The sequence below is a fragment of the Myotis davidii genome, unplaced genomic scaffold (genome assembly GCF_000327345.1).
Source record: "Myotis davidii unplaced genomic scaffold, ASM32734v1 scaffold181, whole genome shotgun sequence".
Classification (NCBI taxonomy): domain Eukaryota; kingdom Metazoa; phylum Chordata; class Mammalia; order Chiroptera; family Vespertilionidae; genus Myotis; species Myotis davidii.
In genome coordinates, this window is record NW_006291504.1 from 3039359 (window position 1) to 3050065 (window position 10707).

Consider the following 10707-nt stretch of genomic DNA (forward strand, 5'->3'; position numbering starts at 1 on the left):
AGGGAGGGGGTCGGGGAAGCTCACACCGGGGACCTGGTGCGGGGGGGTCAGACCCGGAGCCCGGCTGAGAGCAGAGACTCCGTTTCCTGCATGGGCCCAGCACCCCCGCACCACACCTTCCCTGGCCGCCTGGTCAGACCTGCTCCTCGGGGGAGCTAAGTGTTACTGTGTGAAGGCCGGAGTCTGGGTGCCACAGGGAGACAGCACTCTGAGCTGCTGCACGTCAGCCGTCAGCCGTGGGGAACTCGTCTCCTAATGAGATCGCACAGGTTTCCCTAACGCTCCGGCCCCTGCGTCGGGCAGGACTGACGTGTGTCTGACACACACACGAGGGTCCGTCCTGCACTGCTTCCTCGGTCAGCGCGACCACTGAGCCCCGCCGGCCGGGCTGGAACTTCACCTTTGCAATTCCTCTGAGAATGAGTTCTGTCTCACACAGAGACTCCGACCCGCCCTTCCCTGGGCCCTGATGCAGGTCCGTCACGTCCGCCCTGGCTGGGGGCTCAGTGGTGAGAGCGCAGCCCCCAGACTGAGGCGGCGCAGGCTCGCTTCCCGGTCAAGGGCAGATACCTCCGTTTCAGGTTCCATCCCCAGCCTGGCTGGGGCGTGTATGGGAGCAACCAACCAATGTCTCTCTCTCACATCAATGCTTCTCTCCCTCTCCCCCCCTTTGCTCTCTCTAAAAATCAGTGAAAAAATATCCTCTGGTGAGGATTAAACCAGTCCTTCCTGTCACGCCAGCACAGAGCAAAGGAGCTACAGCGGGTGGCAGAGGAGGACCCGCCGCCCGGCCTGCATCCTGCAGTGGCTGCAGCCACGACCCCCTGAACCCCCCCATCCCGGCCGTGCCACATGCACTCCGTTCAGAAGACACATTTGTGACAAGTGAATAGATTGCTCTTTCTAACTCATTCAAGGACCCCTCGTTTCCTTCAGTCTGACAGCAACTGCTCTAAGAGGAATCATGCACATGTGGAAGGCGCCTCCGGGAGCCCTCGGGAGGAGCGCCTGCAGCAGCCGCAGCCTACCTTCCGTGGTCCGGTGCAGCACGGGCGCCAGCAGGTCCTGGTACTCCTTCACCTGCGCGGCGTGGCCTCGGAAAACCCCTGCAACGCAGAACACAGCACAGCGCCGCTCAGAGAGCACGCGGGGACTCCCCGCAGAGCCACCGGCCCACCTACAACTATTCTGGTAATTATCTAGGTAAATGATAAACATAAATTTTAAAAAAGGTAATGAAAATGTGTGATAGTTTTCCAGGAAATCAATTTCAGAAGGCCATGTTAGCATTTAGGATTGAAAACTGATTATTAATTGAAATTTCTCGATTCTTCAGTGTGAATGTTAGAGATATTCAGTGTCACAGATTATAGCATTCGTGGTTTCTACGCATGAAACTTTCTTCTTTCTAAATATGAAAATAGAGCTGTATCATTTTAAAAATAATTCAGCCCGGCCAGCGTGGCTCAGTGGTCGAACATCAACCCATGAATCAGGAGGTCGCGGTTCGATTCCCGGTCAGGGCACGTGCCTGGGTTGCGGGTTCAGTCCCCAGTGTAAGGATCATTTATGTTTCTATCTCTCTCCCTCTCCCTTCCTCTCTGAAATCAATAAAAATATCTTTTTAAAAATAATAATTCACAGCGTGGTTCTAATTCTCTAAGTGACTTAGCATTGCGCCGGGAGCGGGAGAGCGTAAAATGCCGAGATGGCACAGGCGCCGTCTGAGCGGCTGGACGCGGTGGCATCTCGTGCCTGCGCCTCCCGACACACCCAGCCCGCAGCTCAGCGCGGGGACGCTCACTCACCGTCGATGATCATGTACAGGAAAAATATGGGGAATTCACATTCGATGCCATCGAACAGCTAGAACAGAAAATAAAATACGGAAACGTCGTGAACAATTAGCGGGGACAATCACAGTGCAGGGCGATGTAGCAATCACAATCACCGTGGGATACGCAAAAGGAGTGACTTATTGTATAACAAAACGGGGCTGATCTGAGCAGCAGTTTCGGTGTTGTTTTTTTAAATCCTCTGGACTCATTCAAGAGCTCATGTGCTTCACCATCGCTCAGCGGGCCTTTGCTCCATCAATGTTCACGGGGACTTAGCACCGCCCGTGCGCGGCATCAGCGGGACGAGAGCTGAGAACACAGACGCGCTCCCTCGAGGGCCCAGCCCACAGGGAGGCGGCGAGGAGGCAGCGCCTGCCGCCCTCTGAGATGTCCGTCCACGTGTGTCAGGAACAGGGACGAACCCCCGAGTCTGCCAGGGTCAGAGAGGGGTTTGGAGAAAGGGGGTTCACATGTTGCCTGCAGGCCTCCCCTGTGAGGGAGCGGGGGCGCCTCCCCACGCACCCAGGGATTTAACTTCCTCCTCCACACAGCGGCGCAGAGGACGTGCGAGGAGGCTCCTTGTCTCGCCCCCTGGTAGCGGCCGAGCCGGACACAAGCCCAGGCCGCACTTCTGAGCCGCCGGCACCGGGGTGGCATTCCCGGTACCTTAATCTCCGCCGGTTTGTAGTAGCGTCTGTGGGGATCCTCCAGGGACGTCCTGTACCCGTCTCTCAGGAAACGCTTGAAGCCGTATTTCCCTTTCAGCTTCCGAACCACCTTGTCGAGCGTCTGGCTGAACAGAGCTTCGTCATCCAGCGCGAAGGCAGGGTAGCTGATGCAGGGGAGCAGGGCGGCGTCCGTATTCTGGGGACGAGAAGAGGGGGCGGTAGACCTACAGCGACATGGCCGACAGCCCGCGGAGACCCAGGGAGTCGGGAATTGGCAGGGACCGGCGCCAACGAGGTGCGCCCCGGGGACAGGGGTGTCCACGTGGCCTGGGGCAGTGGGCCTCAGAGGAGATAATCTTCTCCATGAGTAAGTCTTCTCAGGGCTCAACATGACCTCAGGCTTGAGATCTTCACTAAGGCAGTGTGTGAAATTTCACACTGATAATTAATTAGTCCTTACAACTTAGTTTGTCATAACAACTTATTTATAATCGCGAAAAACAGAATAATCAAAATGTCCAACAACTAGGAGAGTATATTAGCAGCCATTAAAATGTATACTGTGGCCCTGACCAGTTTGGCTCAGTGGATAGAGCATCGGCCTGCGGACTCAAGGGTCCCGGGTTCGATTCTGGTCAAGGGCATGTACCGTGGCTGCAGGCACATCCCCAGTAGGGAGTGTGCAGGAGGCAGCTGATAGATGTTTCTCTCTCATTGATGTTTCTAACTCTCTATCCCTCTCCCTTCCTCTCTGTAAAATATATTTTTTAAAAAAATGTATACTGTGGAAACCATTTTTTTAAATATGGAAGCATGTCCGTTCATAGAACTCCGTTACGGAGCATTATTAAGAATATCTCCCAGTTTTGTAAAGTGAAAATATTGTATATGTACATCGACCATGCGGAAACCCACAAACATGAGTGTGCCGCCTACGATGAAAATCGGGGGGTGCAGGAATGAGATGATATTATTTGTCTTTGTGGGTTTTACTTTTATCAAAATCTTGTGCTACTTCTTCTATACAATAGTTGTTTTTAAATAATTAAATACTCTCACTTGGGGTGTCTTCTAAAACACAGAGCCACAAGCAACTGCCAGAAAACCCTGAGGAGGTCTCCTCCCGGCATGTGGAAGTTACCCAGAGGCGACATCACAAACGGCATCTAATTCACGGTAAAGGTGCTCACGTGAGATCGCGACTCCCGGGGCAGCAGGGAGCACAGAGTCTGCCTGTTGCGATTATGAGCATCGAGATCCACAAATATGACCGACCACGAGCAGCCCTGGAACAAGAGAGACGGGACTTGTACGGAGCCGGGCATTTGAACTGTAAAGAAACTTCACCCAAAACCAACAGCACGGGCCGCATGTGAGCGCGGCTCTATGACAGAAGATTTTAATTTTCTCTTCAGTACAGTCAGGTCTCCTCAAATACCCTACAATACATATTAGCTTTGTAATCATAACAAATGTTATCTTCCTATTTCCCTATTTCTCCTATATTTTCTTATAAATCTAAATATATTGATGACTAATCAATTAAAGATATTTAGTCTAATAAAATGCCAATATTAGTTAGCCTGTGAGTAGAGAAAGCAATAAGACTTACCATGTACGCTTAGGCTGATCATTAGGGAAGTTACCTGCATGCCACATCATGCAAGTCTGCCCCGAGTTGAAATTTTAAAGGCACAACCTAAGTTGGCTAATTTATAAGGAATGAAGCGAATGGTAGCTTTGGCAATTCTTGCTCAATTTGATTAATATAAACAGTCACCTGCTATTTTCTGCCAAAAAACAAACGGCCTCCTTGTCCAGGCCTCCGCTCTCCCAGCCTCCTAGGAAGGTGTGCAGGGGGCCAGGCTCCTGCTCTCACCACAGTTCTCACCGGGCAGAGGCCGGTCAGCGACACGGTTCCTGTCCTCTTACAAACGGACCAGCCTGCCCTGCCTGCTGAGGCTCGGATGGCTGGGCGTCGTTCTGAGCACCAAAAAGTTGCCGGTTAGATTCCCGGTCAGGGCACAGGCCTGGGTTGCGGGCTCCATCCCCAGTAGGGGGCGTGCAGGAGGCAGCCAATCAATGTTTCATTCTCACATGGATGTTTCTTGCTCTTTCACCCTCTCCCTTTCGCTCTCAAAATCAATTTTAAAATCTTAAAAAAAAAAAAAACCACCCAGGCCATGCTCTAGGCATATGGTCCAGATTTACAGGAGGATAAAAATCACCCAGGGCCATAGGCAGCTATTCGTATTCAGAAGCGATTTTCAAAACCATCCTTGAGGAGGACGTACAGATGGGATTAATTATCACCTGCTGTAGAGGATCAGACACATTCGCTTCAGGCGGCAGCGTCCAAAGGGAGGGAGGCTGGATGCCTTGCTTTGAGCACTCTGCATAGCCTGAGCGATCTCTCCTCAGGTTCAGACGGGGCCTCACTAGGTCGCACGGTGACTTCTCCCGTGAAGACGGGAGAAGGAAGAATGTTCTCTGAGGACGTGCCAGCCAGAGTGTCTGTGCCTCTGGGCAGCTTTCCATCTTCCACCTCCTCAGTCACCACAACTCTGCCTGGCACCTGCCTCCAGCTCGCGAGCGTATTTGAAGACCCACAGCTAGACTTGCCCACGCAGAGGTTCCCCGACAGTGCTCTAGGGAACGGACCGCGCCCCCTCCCCGACTCCTGTGTCCTCACCGGGAGTTTCTGCCTCTGACCCTCTGCACCAGTTTTGCCCTCCCCCACCTCTGGCAACACCGATCAGTTCCCCGTACCTACGACCTTGTGCTGCTGTTTATTTACATCCCACACATCAGTGACATCATACAGTATTTGTCCTTTTTCTCTGATTCATTTCATTTACCATAATTCCCTCGAGGCATGCCCATGCTGATGGAGCTGTCCAGACTTTATTCCCTATGGCTGACTCCTAGTCTATCGTGCATGCGTTTACCCATTCATCCGTCAGTGCCCCCAGGTGCTCCCATCTTTCTTGGCTGTTGTAACAGGGCTCAATGCCATTGTGTATGCCACACTACCCTCCTGTTTCTCTGTCACACACACACACTCGCGCACACGCACGGTTAAATGACGTGTGGAGAGGGAGGGTGAAAAGGAAATGAAATGACTGAAAGCTGCGTGAGCGCTGGGCTCCTCGGGAGGAGAGGAGTGTGGGTAGAGGCCAAGGACCTGGTCGGAGACCCCGAGAAGCCCCGGCATCCCCGGGAGAGGCGCAGCAGTAATGCTTGCGATTTTCCACGGGCTCTCACACCCACATCCCACGGGAGAGGACGAGTGTGGGCCGTGGGTGACGTAGGGCTGCCCTGAGAGCGCCCAGAATGCGTGCTGCGCCCCTTGTCCCGGTCCCTTCCTGTCGGTCTCACTCTTCATCCTTCCCGTCCCGGGTGTGATGGGAGTCCATCCCCCAGAGGAGGTGGGAGGGAGGGAAGAGGTGTCCGTGGGGAGGGGGAGACTGCTGGTACCACTAGGAACTTTCTTACACTCAACGCTTGGGGTCCCCAGTATTGTCATCGCCCTGACAGAAACCGCCACATTTTACACCTCCGTTAACTCCCTCCAGTGCATCTGTGCTGGCCTAGCATTTTAATAGCGTGGGGTTCACTGTAGTATCAGCCGGAGCCTCCTTTGCCCGCCCAGCTTAGGAATCTTTACGGACATTGCTAAAGAACACGAGTGATTTCCTGACCTAGAGGAGGATGCAGTATTCTTACATTTCATTCCTTCCCATCAACAGCTCGATCCAGGCTATTTGATTACATGCAGGGACTGGTTACTGACCTTCTGAACGTGTAAGGCAACCCTCAGGGTTTTCTCTCTTATCCCAAAGAAAATGAGATTTAGACATATTCACAGCCAGGGGAGGGTTAAGCTAGGACCCAAACTTGCAATTCTGTGGCTGTATATGTTACACGTCCCCCTCCCCAGAGCTGTACGTTGGTGTACATCACATAGAAACCGATGTGAGAACTGACGTGGAAAATACACGGCATTTAATGCCAGAAATGTCTTAAATGTGAAAGCTCATCAGCAGATTTGAGGGAAAAGTTATTGAACAAAGATGAAGAGAATTCTGCTGGGCCGGTGTGGCTCAGTGGTTGAGCATCAACCCATGAACGGAGAGGTCACCAGTTCGATTCCCAGTCCGGTGCATGCAGGTGGCAACCGACCGATGTTTCTCTCGAATCAATGTTTCTATCTCTCCCTCTCCCTTCCTCTCTCTTTCAAATCAATAAAAAAATATTTTTTTAAAAAGATAACGAGAATCCTTTACTAAAAGATTTTTAAAATGAAGCAATGTTCTTTAGTTAGGAAACTAAAATTTAACTGGCAAGTCCCAGGGCAGCCTGTTCGACCGCGTGACATAGATTTCAGACATTCTGCGATACTGAGGAATGACTTGGCTAATGAGTGGCCAAATTAATTAAACAGGTAATTAAAAATGTAATCAAAGTTTGTTGCTGCTGCTATGTTTTCTTACCTGATTGCCAAAGAGGTTGAATCCATTAATTGCTTCTAGAGCCGCCTTTGCTAAGCCAACTGAGCTGCAAGGGAAAAGGAACACGCTGTAACTCTGACACCTCTGGCTACAAAATGAGCACCACCTGATGAATATTCATAAGCCAGTGTCTCCATTAACACTTAGAACAACTTCCGGGAGAAGAAGAATGTCTGGAAGGCCTCGGGATGACACGTCGCTGTTTTAATGTTTCTGTTCGATCGTTAGTGACCTCTGGGGGGCATGTTTCTAAGGTCCCCTTGGTCTGGACAAATGGCCATAGGACAGAGGGAGCAGCTTTAACGCGGCAGCACCGACAGCCCCTGGCGCAGGAGGGAAGGGCGAGCGCGGAGGAGGCTGCTGGGGTGAGCGGCGCACAGTCACCGCCGGGCTGGGCTCCGTCAGTTCAGACCAACGCGAAAGGGCTGTGCTGACGTCAATCGGGCCTGAAAAGGACCTCGCGTCAGACACACCCGAGCGCGGTGGGCGCGGTGGGCGCGGTGAGCATGGTGAGCTGCGCCCAGCTGAGCATCGTGCTCGGGGCCGGTAAACAGGCAGCGTGTTCGGTCCCCGGAAGCCGGGTCAGCAGGCCTCTCATCTGCCACTACGTCCTCCTCTTTGTAACACAACGTGTGCGCCTCTGCCGCGCACGATTGTGCTCAAAAACGGGGAGACCCAAATGTCATTAAAAATAGGACACTGTCGTCTTATAAATAGCAACCTTTGAGCATTTTAGACCTCGTATCCCGTTTATTTTCCTACTGCAACTGTTTTCCGAAAGCAACTGCGTTCACCGGGAATACTGAACAAAATTAATGATCTGTCATCGTTTCCGCACGTCTCCCAGGCAGAGTTAACAAAGCGGGGCGGGAGCAGCAGCCCGGCCCGGAGCCTGGCAGCAAAGCCAGTCCTCCCCCTCCCACTCTCCCTCTCCCCCTCCCCCTCCTCCCTCCCCGCCCCGTCCCTCCTCCCTGGGAGCGGCCATGCTCAGGGCAGAAAGTCCTGCAGGTGCTTGAGCACGTTCTGAGCGATCCGTGTCGCTGTGACCCCCGCTTTCCATGGCGTGTTCATGTGCCATCTCTCAGGGGAGCGCTATTTGTACCACAGGATGGTGAAGAGATGGGAAACATAACCTACGTGGCCGGGAAGGGGCGCACACAACCCTCTCTATGCCTCTCTAAGTGCAACTAAAAGTCCCCGGCGTTACAGGCAGGGAGACAAGGTCCCGGGAAGAGGGAAGGCGGGCTGCCTCGCATGTTCCAGCCTGGAGGTGAAGCAGCGCTAACTGGGCAATGCCAGTCGGTGCACAAAACGGAAAGGCCCCGCAAAAGCCTGCTCCCCAGCCAAGGGCCCAAGACAGGAACTCTCGGACAACAGCGTCTCAGAAACCTGTGGCCGAGTGTGCACCGGGTCCTGCGCCACCCAGCCTCTCAGCCGGCGGCTCATCTGCAACAAGTGAGCGGGCAGGAACCGCAGCCGGGCCCTGACGGTCACGCACACCCAGAGCGACGCAGCGGCGGCTCACTAGCCTCGCAGGCAGCAGGGAGACCGCCAGCAGCCGCACGGGCTCCAGGCTCCGGGCTCCGGGCCGAGCACCAGGGGAGCCCGGGTGTGTGGTCTGGGGCTCGTGCGGAGACATCCACCGCCAGCTCCTGTGCTGGCCTAGGAACCTGTCCCTGGGACCTAGGAGCCCCCTGGCCCCAGCGCACAGCTTTCCCCGCCCAGAGCTGATAACAGAACCCTCCGCCTCCGCCAGCAGCGCGAGGTGCGCGTTAACCAGACTGCGCGAGTGACCCTCATCCACAGGCGCGGCCTGAGGAGCTGCGCTGGAGGAGACACACGCAGGAGCCCAGGTCTGTCTCCTCGCGCAGACAGCCCACTGGGGGTGGGTTTGGAAACCGTCTCCTCATTAAAGCATCACGAGAAACAAACACTGCGCCCGGACTAGCGGGGATGCTCAATTCTTCCCACTCTATCCTTTTCCCCATGCAATCGGTTAAATAATTGGACTTAATTTAAATGTACAAATATGTTAATTTATTTTCTGCTGTATATTTAAGTCTCTGGCGACAGCAAGCCATTTAGAAAATAAGACAGATGCCTAATGTGATCTTTTTAATGGCAGATACCATACATGCTGTTGCTAGAGTTGGAAATGTTTACCAGCACTGGGCAGTCTGAGAAAGTGACTCTGTCATTAGCTATGGGGTATATTAACATTAGGTGACCAGTACCAACAGAGCACACACCACTGTGACTTTTGCCCCGCGTGACTTCACCATTCATATAAGAGGGCCAACGAAAAGTGAGGTTTGCTTGGGAGCCGGTCTGTAATAAAGTGATTTGTGGTACAGGTCAGCGGTCACCAAGCTTTCAGACCTCACGGACCGCCAGCTGGTGACCGCTGGGATAGATGAACGCTTTTCTGAAAAGAGGATGGGTCAGGCCAGGTGATTTACAAACCCACCGTGAACCGGCACGTGCGGGAACTGAACTCGCCTCCTGGAATGTCTGAAAGGTGCAACCAGGCACTAAAGCTACTTCCCTCACCCCAAGGAGCAGGGGGAATTCATACACTATTAACAAAGGGAATTCATACACTAGTAACCGCAGTCGGCAGCCACTGCGGCTGACTCAGACCCACACAGAACAGCTCCGGGCTGCTCGCACCTCTTCACAGGCCCACGCTACTCTGGATTCCGAAGGTCTGGACCTGCCGGTTAGGGTGAAGCTCGGCCCTGTGGGCGTGGGGGGGACTCCATGCAGCGCATGCACACTGGGGTCGGGCAGTTCCTGGACTTGACTTTCAAAGAGCATCTCTGCCCTGCGGAGAGGAGGGCAGGTCCGGGGCAGCCAGCTCTGACCTGAGCTGGGGGCCGCCTGCTCCTCCCTCAGCTGCTGGGGCAGGGGAGCCGACTCTGATTTTAATTGTAAGTGAATTTCATCTGCATCACAAAGAGGAAGGAAGCAGGTGAAAATTAACACAGAAGCCACAGTTCCCATCTAATACTCTGATTTTGATTCATATTCAGACTCACACATTTAACTGAATAAAAACCACGCAGAAACCAGGTTACCTGGAATGCAGCTCGGTGCTGCCGTTGTTATATTTGCTGCCTCTCTCCCAGACTCCGAAGTCAGGCACCCGGTAAACTCTCTCTACACAAAACACCAGGTTCTGAATGAAAGAGACCTGGAAGACAGAAGCGGAACGTGAGGACACGGCCACAGCCGAGGGTCAGACCCTGACGGACGATGACGCCCCGTCTGTAACCGGCCCTCTGACGCGCGGAGATTCCCGGCCCTTACAGCGCTGTAACACGGTGGTCCGCCTGCTCCTCTCCCCTCGGGCCTAAAGTGCGGCGCTAACATTACACCACACGGAAGAGCCGACATGTCAGTGCCCCCCCCCCTTTCTCCAGCGATGGGTTACGCCGCTCGCGAGGGACACGCATCTCAAGAAGGAAGACAAACAGAACGCGCTCCTTCACAGTGGGTAACAGTTGGAATCGCAAATGCCCGTGTGAGATGTTAAATATTCTAAAACCTCGGAGGTAAGAAGGCATTTCTCAGTTCTGAAACAAGCCAGTCCCCCGTGGGGTCGACCTGGAGTCTAGTTTCTATTCCTCCGGATTCTAATGCCCCACTTTGCAGAGCCACGGGCACCCCTTCTTATAAACCCAGAGCTGG

The 10707-nt window shown here is 53.5% G+C and overlaps 1 protein-coding gene across 2 annotated transcripts in view; it reads right to left on the reverse strand.

The window, feature by feature from the left end:
* PHKB (phosphorylase kinase, beta) overlaps positions 1–10707 on the reverse strand; it is a 66196-nt gene that overhangs the window by 29883 nt on the left and 25606 nt on the right. For both annotated transcript variants that reach the window (XM_015564686.1, XM_006764879.2), the window contains exons 7-12: positions 10095–10210; positions 7000–7063; positions 3697–3792; positions 2505–2702; positions 1809–1866; positions 1029–1106 (exon numbers count right to left, since the gene is read on the reverse strand). In XM_015564686.1, the coding sequence (XP_015420172.1) occupies positions 1029–1106; positions 1809–1866; positions 2505–2702; positions 3697–3792; positions 7000–7063; positions 10095–10210 (610 nt within the window). The remainder of the gene's footprint in view (positions 1–1028; positions 1107–1808; positions 1867–2504; positions 2703–3696; positions 3793–6999; positions 7064–10094; positions 10211–10707) is intronic.